The sequence below is a fragment of the Strongylocentrotus purpuratus genome, unplaced genomic scaffold, assembly GCF_000002235.5.
Source record: "Strongylocentrotus purpuratus isolate Spur 01 unplaced genomic scaffold, Spur_5.0 spur5_scaffold_9, whole genome shotgun sequence".
In the NCBI taxonomy this organism is placed as follows: Eukaryota; Metazoa; Echinodermata; class Echinoidea; order Camarodonta; family Strongylocentrotidae; genus Strongylocentrotus; species Strongylocentrotus purpuratus.
In genome coordinates, this window is record NW_022145615.1 from 10,853,429 (window position 1) to 10,870,304 (window position 16,876).

Genomic DNA, 16,876 nt, shown 5'->3' on the forward strand with positions numbered 1-16,876 from the left:
GTCCATGAAAACGTAGTCTGAGTAAAAAAAAGTTGGAGCATGTCTAAATATTAAACTCAAAAGTCCTCCCAACCCAATGTTCATGTATGAACCCAATGATTGTGATACATGTATTCCCCTCTTGTGCCATGCCGTGCAATGACAGGAACTGCTTTCTTCTCAAAGACACAGTCCTGTAAGTTACTCTGAGTTTCAGAGGGATTGTAACCTAATCAAAACGAGCCGTCAGAAAGAAAAACCCTTCAACCATTTTGGAGGAAAAACTGTGTCCTGTGAAGTTTCATCTGGCCCAAACATTGCTGGAAAAATAACTATTTTTATAGAAAGGAAAAGAAAGAAAATAGAAAGGATTCGATTTGAAAGGATTACAGCTGTACTTAATTCTGAGAGTATTGAATACTTATTCGCACACCCCTTCAAACTTGTACATTTTACAACAAACTAAGAGGCATAAAATACTGTCATTTGTATATTTTCTGGTGAAATTGAATAATGTATTTTGTATAGCAAAGATGATTTTAAATCTTTGGACATGAATGCTCCAAATGAGCATTTCCTGAAACCAAATACTCATTTGCAATCAACGGGCTCTTCTGGTTTTGTATGAGGTTACAATTCTGATGAGTTTGTGATGAGATTAGATAAGATTTACTCTCATAAGCCTCATTTAATTGATTTTTATATCCTTGAAGCTAATCATTTTTTTCTTGATATTGCAGCTTTTATTTCATGATTTGCAATTTTAGTTCATCACTTTAGCTTGCTGTTGCAGTAGTCTGATTTCCCTTTGAATACATTTTTTCTCCTATATTTACAGAGCAGGATTATATCTTAGATTTAATTGAGTTAAAGTTTGCAAGGCACAGAATATTTTTTGGCTACTGTATGTGGAGCATGCAGTATCAATTTTTTCCACATATATTCTTTTTGATAATTTATATTTATTGTGTTTATCTTGTGTTGCACTATAGGCCTACAGTACATGTAGGTTACTAGTGAGATGTACGATCTATCTATAAACAAAATATTAAAAAACCCTTTTTCATTTAGCTACAGTGTACAGGTATTTTGTACATGTACCCGCTGATTCAAACCTGCTTCTAAATATATAAGTATATAAGTATATATTTCATACTTTATGATTGCAGTGAAGCCAACAAAATAGCCATAACAATGTCTGATTCACATACATGTATGTGTAATAGAGAATGCCTGAAATCATATAATTATTTCTGAATTTCGTTTTTTTCTTCTGTTTTAAAGATGTTTCTTTTGTCAATATATGCTGCACGACTTCTCATATGAGTTTGAGAGTACCATAAACCATTTCTGTCTTGTACTTGTACCTTTTGAGAGACAAATTTTGTGCAGTGTATGTACATGTGATCAATTAAGAAGGAATGAAAGGGAACTCACACAACAGGATGAATTGTTTGCAAAGTTTCCATCAGCAGAAACGCTTCACCTTTTCTGTCAAATGCACATTTTTCTTTGCATTTTGATGCAAAACCTTTATGTATTTTTGTATGTACATGTACTGTACTCGAATGTGCTTTTTGTTGGTGGTGTTTCGGAAGGCATAGGGTTATATCTTTAATTTTCTCTTTTTTGTTGGGGGGGGGGGCAATAACAGAAAATTGACTTTAGCTGTTTACCATGCCGATGATGTACATGTAAATCTGAAGGATTATCAATTATTGTTGGAATACTTTACCCTACCACAAGTATCAATAGACAGAGGATTCAATTCATGCCTGTCCATATTGTACGTGCAAATGTACATGCTTGTAGAGCCACTTTCTACTTCTAAGGGCTTGTAACTTGATTGTATAACTTGTTGGCTTCCCGCAAGAAAGTTGTTACTGCAATTGAAAAGACTTTATAGCACTTATGGCCTTCTTGTGTGGTAGCCAGCGAATGTGTTTGTCTGTGTGTATTGTGTTGTCTCCCGCTATGTTTTTATCCTTGTTTGGTCTCGCCTCCTCCTCCTCCTCCTCCTCCTCCAACAGGCCGACTGGAAGAACATCTCTATGAACGGAGAGTTCCAAGTATGTAGCATGTTTTTGTTTTGCATGGGCAACCTCCAGAAACTCTTCCCAACACCTCAATGTTCTAACCCTACGGTGATGGGAGGGTTTATGCAAGATATCTTTAATATAACTTCATTTTATGCATACTCATCTTTTATTATTTTGTGCATGGTTATGTTTATTTAGCATTATCAGCATCGTGTTTCCGTTATTAGTGACTTTTTTTTTAATGGAGAATGGCATGTGCATTCATTTAATTCCAGTAGGTAACGTTGCCTTAAAGGAGGTACTGTACACTATGATTTCTTTTAGATATAGTTTCATGAGGATAGACTACAATGCTCATCATCTGTAGTACTTAATCTTCAGCTACAACCAGTAAATCATTTAGTAGCAAATGTAGTGGTTCTAAAAATGTTGGTATAGAATCACTAGTTAAATATAGAATGGACATGCATTGCATTTGTCATTCAAATCTAGTAGAAACAGTTTATTTTTACTTAGCCGATTCCAGGCTTTATGGTTATGTTGTATAACAAACAAATAAACAAAAAATTATGTTCAAAAATGTATTTTTTAAATATATATCTTTACCAATGGGGCCAGGATTCATCCATCAAATTCTGTCCTTAACACATCAGTCAATAGAAGAGAACTGATTACCTAACAAACTTCAAAAAGTTTATGGTAAATAACCAAAACTGAAGGGCAGATGGTGTAATTTTTGACTGCCTGGGGTCATGTGACGGACATGTGCGCTATATAAGAAGCCATTGTTATTATTATTATTATGTGTATGATGAGAGGAAGATAGAAATGTAAGATGAAAATCATCAACAAACGCATATTTTTTTTTAAATTCTTTATTTTGTTATTTAATATTTGGCTTCTGGGGGACAAGTAGACCCTAAACTTTTTAGAATTAATATACGTTGCCCGGCGAAGCAACCATTTATTTGAGACTATGTTTAACCCAGGTATATAAAGGTGTTGGAAAAAATTCTTCAGTGTGTAATCGTTACCAGTTAGGAAGAAACTATTTATTCAAAAGAAGGGTTTACCAAAGTCACAAATTCTCTTGATTTAATCATCTAGGCTGATAAAATCTTATTGATTAATGCTTGTACATGTACATGTTAATTTGCAATCTTTAACAATTAATTGTCATCTCTAACAAAATCATTCAAAGTGGACAAGTATATACTATATAGTCAATCTAATATCTGCTAACCTTATCTGAAAAGCCTGATATTAGATGGCTTGACCTTAAGAAGTATTACATTATCCTAATATATGATTTTGAAAGACAAGCAATCAGACATAGAACATTATGACAACTCTTGAATAAAAGCTCAAAGACATATTTGTATAGATTGTCAGCTTGAAGATAAAGATAACAGAAAATAAACACTTTTATCAATGTTATATACTACAAAATATGTTTTTCCCAAACGTGGTTAAATGCAACTTCAATAGATAAATGCACTTTACTGTACTTCATGAATCAGCTAATACTTTGTATGATTATAATTTGAGATTATATCTTATTCATCCAGCTGTTCTCTGCAAAGATATGTGCTTTATTTTTATATTCATTTATTTTCAAAAAGAAAAGTCTTTCTAAGCTTTCGAGAACTAAAAGAACAGAAAAGGAAAAAATATTTTGATTGCGCATTTTGTAATGAAAGAAAATATCAGAGTAGTAAATTTACCTGCTTGCAATGAAATTATATTTACATACTAATGTAACCATAGGAGTTTATTACTTGGTACAGAGGCTTATTAACCTGGTACTGATATTTAACGGTTTAATAGTTCAAGTATGTCCAACATGCATGCATATTGCAAGCGGGATGCAATAATTACACTCATACATGTATTGGGGTCCAGGACGGTACTAACAAGACCTACATGTATCTTTAGTACATGGTACTACATTGAACATGCAAATTATACTGGGTGAAGGTAGCACTTACATGTATATGCATATTATAATTGAGATTTTTGTGACACTACTTCAAATTATTTATTTTAAAGTGTACCGATTACCAATGCTATTTTGTTATCTACCTTAGCGATACAATGATGCTATGCTATGTTAAAATATGAGCTTCAAGTATCACTTGTATAAAGAGATAATTCTAGAGATTTTTGTTTATACATGCTTCAGGATAGTTTCAATTCAACTCAATGAAATGCATACAGTGTATTGGGGCAGTGATATGCTATACATGGAGTAGCTATGGTGTATTGAAAAAGAATAGAGTTTAGCAAAAACGTCTGCATCTCTGATGTCAGTTCATACCTAGCAAAGAGAGAAAATGATAGTAAGATTGAAACCCCTCTCTTTGAATATTGGGACTGCATGTAAACTCACACACATATGATCCAAGTTATGCACCCATATTATCACATTTTCTACACTGCAAAGATGCACAATGGCCATTATATTCCTCTTCCACTTTAGGGCAGTTCCAGTTTGGACAAATAGAAAAAATTGACTCTATGTTCAAGCCTTCTAATCGTGTCGACTAATTCATTGAAGTTTGGTTTGGGGCAGCCATAATGTACACTGTACTGTTAGAGTGCATGCCCCATTGATAAATTGAAAAGGTCACTCGGAGTGACCAAGTCCATATAAGGTGAAACACATGTGCATATAAACATCAAAATGGGCATATCTTGTATGGGACATCGTAGAGTCCTATACGACATATGCTTAATTTCCAATTGCAATGGGCATATCTTGTATGGGACATCGTAGAGTCCTGTATGACATATGCTTCATTTCCAATTACAATGGGCATATCTTGTATGGGACATTGTAGAGTCCTGTATGACATATGCTTCATTTCCAATTACAATGGGCTTATGTTGTACATTACACCGTGGAGTCCTATACGACATATGCTTAATTTCCCTTTCACTCCACAATAGAAAATCACTGATTATGATCATTGATATACATGTAGGTCCAAATCTGATGGAAATATGGAATGACATTGAAACAATTATATCAATTATTTATGTAGCCAGTAGGTTTGAAATTGTAAAATGATCTTTTTGCTAATACAGAATAATCCTGTAGCTTAATTCTTCCACGAGAATCTAAACATAACAATCAATCCTCTCTTTCCTTCATGTCACTTCTAGTCCAACCCGTCCAGTGTAGTCGTGTCCACTCACAGGGGTCTTCTTGAACTGGACATCTCTCTCCTACTCACACCAGACAACTCCTTCTGGCTGGACGATGATGACGGTGGTGACCAACAAACTAAAGGGTCAGTTCCTCTTCAAGCTCAAACTTGCGAATATTATTGTCTTTGTACAGGTTACATTCAACACTGGTTTTGATGTAAAATATGAAGCAAGAAAACAGAAGAAACTAAATATACACCGTATAAACTGTGTACACTTGGTTAAAAGTAGCTTGACTGTACTTGATAATAATAATAATAATAATAGCGTCAGTCTTGTGTAGCCCTCATATCTGGCACCTTGCCACTCCTGGCGCTTCATTATCATTACCCCTGCTTTAGCACGGCTGTCATTACAGCGCTTAGAATTAATTCTTGCCAGTAGCCCATTTACAGTGGCAACTGTAGATTAATATCTTGCCAAAATACATACCCGGTAAGTGCTGTATAAAACAGGGATTCAAACATTGTGGTTCACAGTCCTGAGACTTAACTGTATCTACTGGACCATAACAACCCTACACCTACATTGTATAATGTAGGCTTGGAGTTTCACCAAGTGAGAGAGGGGGAGGATTGGAGAGTCTTGAAAAGGACTCTCTTTAATCTTTCTTTCTTGAGTATGTGTGTAGTCCTGAAAAGGACTGAAAAGCACTCCTGACGACGGATAGTCAACCTGTTCGAAATGTCAAGCCACTCATACCACCCATCCTCTCCAAGCGACCCTATAGTTCTCCTAAGACTCCCCAATCCTCCCCCCTCTCTCACATGGTGCAACCGCAAGCCTACTGTATATCTACATCGCCATGCAAGACGATACTTATAAGCAGCATCTAACCCTTACACCTACTTCATTTCCCTCTCTTCGGCCAACAGAAAGAACTCCCAAATGGAAGATGAATTCTTCATGGTGGAGCCTAAGAGCATCCCGTCTCCTCGCTTGAGCAAGTCCTCATCCGTTCCATTCATCCAGCTCCCTCCTGGTGGCTTCAACCCCGCCTTTCCCTCGGACTCTACCCCGGCACAGACGGGCAGGAGTACACATGTGGTGAGTCCCAATGTATGATGTACACAGTTTTCTTTTCTGAGCTTTAAAGACATCATTAAGTCTGAGATGCATGGCCCTACCTGTTATCAGTGTCTGTAATATGGTGTATTATTAACTGTATCAGACATCTGAGCAGGGCAATTGTTAAATGTTATTGCCCTCAAGGTTTGATGGATAAGCCAACAAAACTACAATATTTTAGCCCGATCTGAAAAGTCAATGGCAAAATGCGTGTTAAACTAGTGAGCAATAATATAGAGCCAGTTGTAATTTACATCGTGCATCAGCTACTGTAATTTACATCGCGCATCAATCAATCAATTACACCCTAGGCAAACTGTTTGCAGTGTATCAAAAATTTGTCAAACACTGGATGCACAGTGCTGGTTTGACAATGTTTTTGCAACTTCTAATGCTAGGAAACCCTGTGTACATAATTTAAGAGTATAAGATAGTAAGAGTTTCTTGTTTGCTCTAGATGTCTGATGTGGTTAATAATAGTAATATTGACTGCCTAATTGAGAGCAATACGACTTGTCGAATATCACCCTCACCTTCGGTTCGGGCGATATATGTCGTATTTCCCAGAAGGCAGTCAATATTACTTAAATATTGAAGCAAAAAAAAAATTGCACTTCAAAATTATCAAGAAGTGCCTCAAAAAAGTAAAAATCTGTGAGTGACCGGTTTTACAATACTCGTTTTCCCCAATAGACTGTAGTGTTATAAAACTGTTAGGACAACACAAAATTTAATATTTCGATTTCCAATCATAAATATCTTGACACTTAGATAGGCGATCGGCTTATACAAGTCATGGGGTTCCTGACTGACTTAAAGGTTTATAATTATCATTGCAGCATGAGTTAAATCCAGGATTTTGTTTCTGAATCTGAGACAAAGTTACCCAATCCCTTTAAGAAAATGGGAAGACCTTTTTTTAGAAAGTAAATGCATGTACATGTACAGTTTATTCATTATATATATATTTCCTTATTCTGATTTCAGATGTAGAGATGAAATATTTGTTTAAAGTTAAATCCACAGTGGCCCCTAGACTGGAGATCAACATTTTATAATTGCAACTGCTATTCAAATTATATTTTTGGTTTAAATACACGTACACGTATGCTTAATGTAGTTGGTTGTACAACATCAGTTCTGTTTCATGTTCTAGTATTTTCACAGTGAACTTTTACTCTCATTTCTACCATATGCTGTTGCTTTAAGGCCCACTTAAAATTATTCCAGACAATGCTGGCATCTGGTCCCATAGAATAATCATGGTGCATGATAGTTTTAATGTCTTTGATGGATCTTGTTTGTATCCTAGATTACACATCGGCCATTGTATCACATCAGGAAACTGTCGGCACACCCTCATCTACCCTACTGTAAGTACATATATGTAGGCTTGTTATCTATCAGCCTGATATCTGCAAAGATTTTAGGTGCAGATGCATACATAGCACAGGCATTTGTTAGTTTAAAAGGACAGCTAATGTAATGAGGGGAAATAAGCAATTAAAATTTGAAAATGAATAATGACTTTTTAATGTTTAAACCCAAGTCAATATTATGAAACATTTATTTGACAATCATACAGATGTACAGTACAGTCTTGTACATGTATACTATGAATGTATATCTGTACATTGCATTCGTGAAAATTCTGGTATTTATTGATTTTATAGCTTTACTTTTCAATATAGTGATGAGTGATTTGATTATCAGATATAATTTGTTTCAATTTGTAAATTGGCAATTCATGATTATACACCATATGATATTGTACAATTGTTTTATTTGTAACTGCTGAATACTGCATGCAAATTCTAGCTCTTTATTGTGCAGTAATAATAATAAGAAGAATACTCAGTTTTTATATAGCGCTTATTACAATCACTAAGCGCTTCCAAACTTGGAGATCATTACCCCGGCTTTAGCAGTATACATGTATGATGATATATAAATGTTTCCATTTTTGAAATCTCCTTCAGATCTGAGTGGGTCTAACGATGGTAGCGTCCACATGTGGGAATGGGGTCACTCTCAGAAGCTCTACACCCACAGGACTCCGGGTCAGTTCCCAAAGGTCACTCAGATCAATTTCAATGACCAGGGTAACAAGGTGAGTGTGTGACTGGTGGGCGGAATAATTTCCCATTGATAGGATATTAAAAAGAGGTCCTGTGGATAGAAAGAGGGAGGGAGGGAGGGAGGAAGGAAGAAGAAAGAAAGAAAGAAAGAAAGAAAGAGAAAGAAAGAAAGAAAGAAAGAAAGAAAGAAAGAAAGAAAGAAAGAAAAGAGACAGACAGAAAGAGAGAGAGAGAGAGAGACAGGGAGATAGAGAGGGGGGGGGGGTAGAGGGAGAGAGAGCTATACATGTTTAATTATAAACTCACTGCAGAATCAGGGATAGGGTAGGGTGAAAACATATTAGAACCAGTCTGGAATTCGCAATCGGTCTATGCAGTGGCCATGTTTTCTATACACATTGGATTGTAGTCCTAAGGGGTTCTCTGATTTTTTAATGTCAAAGCAAGCATGTTCTAAGTTTCAAACTCATGGGAAATGTAGTGGTTGACTGTACTTTATTATTAATTTCTAGCTTCAGTGTAGACGTTTCCTTAAAGAGCAGACCAATGTAATATATAAACCGGGATTTAGTTTGAGAATCGGAGGCAATGTTACCGAGTCACTTGAAAGTGCAGTCTTACTATATTATTGATGGACTTGTATTTTCTTGATTTGTATCAGTTTGGAGTATGCGATGATGGTGGACAGCTTGCTCTCTGGCAGGTTGGGATGAACTCACCATCAGCAACCAAGCCATTCTGGGTAAGTCAGTGACTTCATCTGAGTTTATTAGCACCTAAATATTTGATGAATGAAATACAATGTTCAAGAAAGCAAGGTGGAGTTGACTGAGGAGAGGGGTTATATCACTTTTTTTCCAAGTTGTCCTTCCTCTTTTCTTTTCTTTTCTTTTCTTTCAAAAATATGAAATAAGAGAAAACAAAGCCAACACTTTTGAAAGGAGGGTACAATGTATGAGGGGTTGATGTATCACCTTATTTTCATGTTTTCTATAACCCTCCCCTTTTATGTCTCTATTCCCTTCTTCTTCTTTCTCTCTCTCTCTCTCTCTCTCTCTCTCTCTCTTTTCCTCATTTCTTTTTATAGGAAGGTACAATGTATGAGGGGTTGTTGTGTCACCTTCTTTTCATGTTTTCTTGCCATCTCCCCTTTTATTTCTCTCTTCCCTTGGTGGTACTGTCATTTGTCACTGATGACAAGTTTTGTGAAATGCCCCCCTGTGCTACCCCACTGCTCCCCATCTCCAACTCTCTTGACATTTTCTCTTATTCTGCAGGGCATGGCCTGTCACAACAAGACAGCGTATGACTTTGCTTTCCTAGGATCATCCAGTCTACTGGTAACATCAGGGGTCTCTACTGACAGCAAGAATGTTTGTCTGTGGGATACTCTGCTTCCATTCAGAAAATGCATGGTGCATGGTGAGTATATGGACATGACAATGAGATTGTAGTTGATCCAAACATAACCATTACAGGCGACTGACTTGCACTGGCAGTGATTTTCACAGTGACATTATTAGAATAATGTTTGGATGTTTGTTTGCCCCTTAGCAGAGTGTATTTGGTTTTGGAAGTGGCAAAATATTACAGGGACCTCTTAAGCCTCAATCAATCGTGAGGCTGTAAACAACATATAAAACAAGAAGAAAAAAAAAAAGCTGTGGCAATATAAAATATTGTTTTAAAGCTTATATGTACTAGTGAACTGGAGGGATTAGACCATCCTGCAAGGTCACTGACAGGTGGTTATCTCATCAACTCAGCTGTCAATTATCATAAGAAAAAGAGGATCATGGGGGACCAATGGTCACCAATTAGGCATTGTTTTCTATATAGAGGGAGCAAGTAGCTACAAGTAGGGCAGTGTGGCTTTAAGGGCAAATAAATGGCAGGTGGATATAGTAGCTGCATTCAAAAAATGGCCATAAGGATATATGCTTTTGTTTGTTATGAAAATATGAAATGTGAAGCACTTTCTGCCATTTTATTCTGCCATTGCAATTTTTTTTTAGGTGGCTAGATAATCCAAGCTCCGCTTCTGTGAGCAAAACAAGATGTTTTTAAAATTACCCTTAGAAAAAAATTTCCTGAAAGTATTTGTGACCGTGGCTAACTTTTCAAAACAATTTTGACCCCTAACCCCAGGGTTCTCCTGCCATGAGGGAGGTGTGCCGTCCGTGCTCTACTGCCCTCGCAACCAGACCATCATCGCCGGTAGTAAGAAGGGAGAGGTGAGCATCTTTGACATCAGACAGCGCAAGCTCCGACACACCTTCCAGGCCCACGAGTCCAGCATCAGGACGCTGTGTGTCGATCCCATGGAGGAGTTCTTCGTGACGGGATCTGCAGAAGGCAATATAAAGGTACAGTACGCTCAAGAAAAAACATGATAAGTGGTCTTTATAGACTGGTGGTCTTTTTATACAGGTGGTTGCTAAAGCAAATGTGACTGCCCAAGAAGAAAAAAAAAAAAAAAAATCGCTTGTTGTTGTTTTAGTGATTAGTTGAGAACAGTGCCTGTACATATATCAAGACAACAGGTCATGCCAGCAGTTCCCAGTTACTGTATGAGGAGTCCTACATACATGTATACATGTAGATAGCCCAATTGGTTTACTGCTGTTCAGATAGTCATCTCTTTTTTCAAATTATAAGAAAGGAACAAACTACGGAAACAGAGGAGTAATAGTAATGAGGAATAATGCCTTAGCAAAAGGCACTAGCCTGAACAACTTTATACCAGTGACCTTGTATCACCCATGCATCACCCCTGCACAATACCTTTATGAATTACTCTGTATTCACCCCTCTTTCTCCATCTCTGTCACTCTCACTTCTACTCTCACTCTAATCTCTTTAGGTCTGGTCGCTGTCGGTGCACAGCCTCCTTCACTACTTCCCAGGCCAGCACACCAGGGGTAACTTCTTCCGGCAGTCTGGTAACGGCGTGGTCCAGCTGGCCCTCTTGCCTCCCAACAACCTCTACTCCTGCGGCGCCGACGGCACCATGAAATGGCGCAGCCTGAACATCTCAAGCAACCCGATATCGGCAAGAAAATCCTCGTCCATTCACGCTTGAGTAATGATTGTCTTCTTCACCGCCAAACTTGGAAATGTGACAAAGCGTAACCAGCTTCACATTGGAATCCTGGTGTGCATGACAATAGTGTGTTCAGCAGTACCTCAGAAATGTAAATGGTATTTCTGTAAGCTTTAGCGACAATTCTAGACTCTACGAAATGATGAGAGGCATCAAAAGTCAGTCTCAATCAGTCGAGAGTCGTGCAGATGATTACCCCTAGAAACTGAGGCAAACAGGTCTCTGCTCCTGGCATTGATATTGGCTTTCTACAAATGTTGGAAAAGCTGTATTGCAGTAACACATGAATCAGATAGCCTGACATGCAGGTTTGTATGTGCTGATTGTGACACCTCCAAATTTTCAACCTGGGATATCCTAAATTTCAATTATGATAATGTCCGCGAGACCTGTCCAGATGCCGTTCATTGCAGAATGTTCATATGCTATTGCTTTATTGAAGAGGCGCGCCAGCAATACTTGAGTCAAAAGCTAAGTGAGCAGAGATCACTTAATCTGCAGAGAGCTATAAAGGCATTAATTATATGTGAAATTATATTAGTTTATGACTTTCTTCCTCTCAACAGATTATTTGATAGTCATTGTTAAAACGTTGTCACCTAACCAACAACTATAATTTTTTTAAAGAATTCCAAATATTTGATGTATAAACCCATTGTTTGGGATGCATAGACTTTGTCACATTCAGTCAAATGATGTTAAGTCAGTAGTACATGTATGTTATTGGGGGTCGAAGGTTGAATTAATATGTTACCAAGCAACGATCAGATGGAACAATGTACAATAATCGTTATATTTGTGGAGGAATATTGTTTATGTTCAAGATGATATAGTACTAATCTATGCAAAGCAAAATGATTGTTGTATATGTTATGAAATGAAAATTATAGATGTCTATGTGTGTATTTTATGTACATATCAACATGAAATCGATGGAGCGTGTATATTTATAGCCATATACCTGATATTATATCCATATCTCTATGTCTAAGAAAGTGAATAAATCAGTATTTTTGTGATCGACTGCGACGCGATGCCAGTCAGAATGTGTCGAGTAATAGTCTATGATGCCAAAGGGATCGACAAAAATTTATTAACGTATATAGCCAACATGAAGTGATTGTACCATATCGTTGTAACTGATCATTTAACATTTCTGTTTCCTCTGTTCTGTCATTTGTCGATTATGTGCTGCATAACTTTGTGAGAAAGCTATAAATGAAATTGGACAAAGGTGGCTACGTTCTCTTGTGAAAGAAATATATATATGGTCAAAGAAATATACTATTATGCATTTGCCCGGCAATACGTATCTGTACATTGAGTTAAGAAGCTGAACAGTTAAATGAGATGCATTTAATGAATTAAGCGATGTTTGTAATTTCTCAATCGTGTATCTGTAGAATAGCATTGTACATGTGGTATCACTGGCATTATCTGGTCCCGTCCTACTGTATGCAAAGAACAAATTTCTAATTTGGAGCGATCTAACTAATGTGTAACCTTTTTCATTGCAATGCTGCTCCTAAAACTCCCTGAACTACCTAAAATGTCCTGTACCCTTTCATGTTCTACAGCAGCAAGAGTACGGTGAGATGTGCCATCTTGCATGGTTTATCTTCACAGATTCCTCACCTTCATCCTGTGTTGAAAGCGGTGTTATAGGGTTAAAAGTCGTTGCTTTACTGTCAAATAGCGAGCAAACATAGTAGTACAAGGTTCACAGATTGTTTGTCAGGGATTTATTTCTTTGTATTTTATATTTGTGTAAGATTATTAAAGGTGAAATTCAAAGAAAATCACAAATATGTCAACTAATGTATCACTAGAAACTGGTAAGCTAACAAATGGCCATCGTACAAGTTTGAGGTCAGCTACATATCGGGTGATTTATAAAAATAAAAATACAACCACCTCCATAGCAGCTGGGATATACGAGAGATTCGCCAGAAAAATAACGATGTTTTAATGACGTCACAACAGGGACCAATACTGCCCAAGCAGACGACATCCCATAAAGAATGAACATAATTGCAAAGCTATTATTTGTCAAATTATAATGAGTTTAGTGTATATAAATGTACTGGCACGTCAAACCGATCAAAAGGGGACATGACCCGATTCTGATAACTAAAATCTTTTGCTTGTAAATACTCAGGATAGGGGTTAATTAACAATCAAAGAAACCAGCCTTTCAAATTGAAAAGCCCCCGGATTGATATTAACGACTGCATTTGTTCCCTCTTAAAACGCCGAACATACCGCGGTGTCTGCAGCTGAATATACAATGGCGTCTTATTTTGTTTACAAGCGACAGATTCCTTTATTTTTGTATCGCTGCATTTGTCATCAAAATAAAACCATGCGCGGGGTTTAGAGTGAGGCAATAGATTATACATTTAGCCTGGCGGTGGTGAAGTAAGAGAAAGAACTCAAGAGAAGATGAAAATACAGGCACTGAAAATGTGTGAGATGTCGATGGTACATCGTCTGCTTGTGCAAATCATGTCCCTGCTGTGATCTCACACATCTCAGCAGCGTTCGGAGAGCTATTCAGGTGCTATGCCGGGGCTGTATTTAAGCGTTTTGTAATTTATAATAATCATTACTTCGAATGTTTCCAAGCATTGAATTTTGATAACCTTGTCGAATCAAAGTTTCAACTTTGCAATAATGAAAATAAAGCTAGATTTAAAATCAATGAATATCTACTTTAAAATTGCATTAATTGGGAACTCAAAAATAATGATGTTATTTTTCAGTCCAATGACTATATCCTCCTTATTTGGACTGACAGCTTTACATAGATCTTCATCCTCAAACTTCATGTAATCACAATAATGATTCCATTAGGGTCTTAATTGTTGAAACGCATACGAGAAGACATAGATGAAACTACATAAATGTATAGCCATAGAAATACCAAGAAATCTCTTATCATTAGAACATAATAATTTCACTTGCATTTGAGTCTGGGGGTATCAACACAAAAAATAGAGCTTTGTGTATAAAATTCCCCATCAGCTCTCAGCTGAAAGTCTAATCAGAAATGCATATGTGACGTTTGCTTTATAAAATTGAGAAGTCAAATCATCTAGTCTTTCAAAATCCAAACATTCAAATTGAAATTCATTGCATACATTGTGTTTCATTCCTGCTTGTTGTTTGGTACAGTGTAGTTGCATAGCATTTGATTTGTGTGTGTGTTCATTTACTGCCATATTAGATCAAACTGTCTAAATTTAATTTTGTTTTTACATTTGAAAGTATCAAGGCAATAGGTGAAATAGACTAGTCACAGAAGCAAATTAGATTACCTGAAGGTGTTTTTGTTTCCATTGAGATATCTTTTACCATAATCAGGGAGGGAGTTTGTTGTGCCATGCTCATAGTTGTTCATTATTATGCATTCAATAATACATGTACATGTAGCTATCAGTATATTATATCAGATGATGATTCATTTCCATTCTATAGCCTCTGTAACCTCAGATACACGTACATGTAGTAGAAGGAGTCCAATATTATGTCGTAGACTTGTTTCATTGACCGAATATGCCCCATGTTTTGTTCTGGTTCATATTGTATCTATAGATGCATTGTTGCTTACTTTTATGCAGTTCTTAGCTGCTCTGTACTGGTATAGTGCATTTTCATATATAGTTTACGTTCAGTTGTTGAAGATGTGTGTAATCAGAAGGATATATTGAATATAGGTCTTTAATCTATTATTGAAAAAATGATTTGGTCATATTTTGTGCAATTTTCCATTGTGATTCCAAAAAGGTTCAGGATTATTTTGTCCATATATTTGTCTCCTGTGTGAAAGTTTTCACACTAATGTTCTATTAAGTTGTTATTACAGTATGCCTGACATTATTACAAATGTACCAACTCAGTGTTCAAATAGAATACTTCCTGAATGTTCTAAAAACAAAGAAGGAAAATAAGATACTTTTTAAAACTCCTTTACTTTTCCCCGGAGTGTACAAAGTTATTTAACAAATTTAAATTGAATATGTTTTTAGCATCTGCTGTACTATGTTAATTCGTTATTTTAGTAATGTAACCTTAAAGTAGATATTGATGCAGATGTGTTATGCATTTTAATATTGAAAGTCAGAATAGGATTTGTTGGTTACGTGAAGGTGAACATCTTTATGTATATTTCAAATCATAGCTTTAATTGTCCCTGCACCCAGATGCAGGCAATATCATGATGTTAGTACAACACTTTCCCTACCCCAAATTACGATTGGTTGCTTATATGTTTTGAATATGATGAATAGTTGTATATTTGCATTCCATTTCCACCTATCCATCAAGAGTCTTTAAACAAAAATTGTACTGGGTAAACAAAATGTGAAGCAACTCAAAATGTATGATTTAGCCAAATATTCTGACCCTATACTGACATACATGTTCATGTTTGTGTATCCATGGAAATGTTAATGATGATTTGTACCAAGTATTGGTCAGAACATATAATTTCGACAGTTATGTCTTCCCCATGCATTTAGTACAAAGCTTAGCTATATGTTGGTTTTAACTCAGATCATCAGTGTTTATGTACGACCTCTCGAAATAAATGTAAACTACCGGTATGTTACCTTCAGTTGTGTGTATTCCCAGCCGATTTCAAGAATTATTATTTGATTATTGGTATATATATATATAAATGAAAAGTGTATTTTGATGTGTGTTTCGAACATCAAATTTAGAAATATATCTTTGGCACATTACGGTGTTCTTGTCATAGAAGAATCTAATAATTCAATAATTCTGTAGTCTTAACTTGTATGAAAGAGCCTGCATATGCATTTAGTTTAAGTGTTACAATAGGAAAAGTTTAAATCAGTGCTTAAATGTATCTTAGGGCTCATACAACCATTCTAACACCAACAAGCCCGATAGCACCCGTTTAGTGCTTTGGTGTGAAGGGGGCAACGTATGGAATGAGGTCATGTATTACAATAGAAATAGTGTTCACATCAGAGGTTTAAATATGCCTCCATCCAACACTTTTTACCTCCAGTCTTTGATTGACATACTTAAAGATTCACTTTGCAAAAAAATAAAATGCAAATTATGGCATTCGATCGGCAGGGTAATGATTTACATGCATATAGAAAGAGACCTCTCACAATTACTTTATGTCAATGTACCAATGCCACCCAATCCAATAAAGTGTCAGAGTAATCTTTCATAACTCTAGTAGCATTTGTTTTACTTCATTGTTTATGTGATTATGGCATTTCCCCCCTCAGCTGTCTATCAGTTATCTTTATCCATTAATTAACATTGTTTCTATTTTGCAAATAAAAAGGTATTTGTATTTGTATGATACATGAGAGTTATATGGTCAACAATGAGTTGAGATATGTGTATTATTTGGGAAG

The 16,876-nt window shown here is 36.2% G+C and overlaps 1 protein-coding gene across 2 annotated transcripts in view; it reads left to right on the forward strand.

Annotated features, from left to right (window-relative positions):
* The window catches only part of LOC585848 (dmX-like protein 2), an 87,626-nt gene extending 74,374 nt beyond the window's left edge, over positions 1-13,252 (forward strand). The window contains exons 29-37 of one of the 2 annotated variants that reach the window (XM_030976884.1): positions 2,010-2,048; positions 5,184-5,311; positions 6,104-6,275; positions 7,609-7,669; positions 8,276-8,406; positions 9,036-9,116; positions 9,652-9,796; positions 10,523-10,740; positions 11,238-13,252. In XM_030976884.1, coding sequence (XP_030832744.1) covers positions 2,010-2,048; positions 5,184-5,311; positions 6,104-6,275; positions 7,609-7,669; positions 8,276-8,406; positions 9,036-9,116; positions 9,652-9,796; positions 10,523-10,740; positions 11,238-11,456 — 1,194 coding nt within the window. In that variant the 3' untranslated portion in view covers positions 11,457-13,252. The remainder of the gene's footprint in view (positions 1-2,009; positions 2,049-5,183; positions 5,312-6,103; positions 6,276-7,608; positions 7,670-8,275; positions 8,407-9,035; positions 9,117-9,651; positions 9,797-10,522; positions 10,741-11,237) is intronic. The other variant, XM_030976885.1, reaches the window with a different exon arrangement.
* The last annotated feature ends 3,624 nt before the right edge of the window (positions 13,253-16,876 follow it).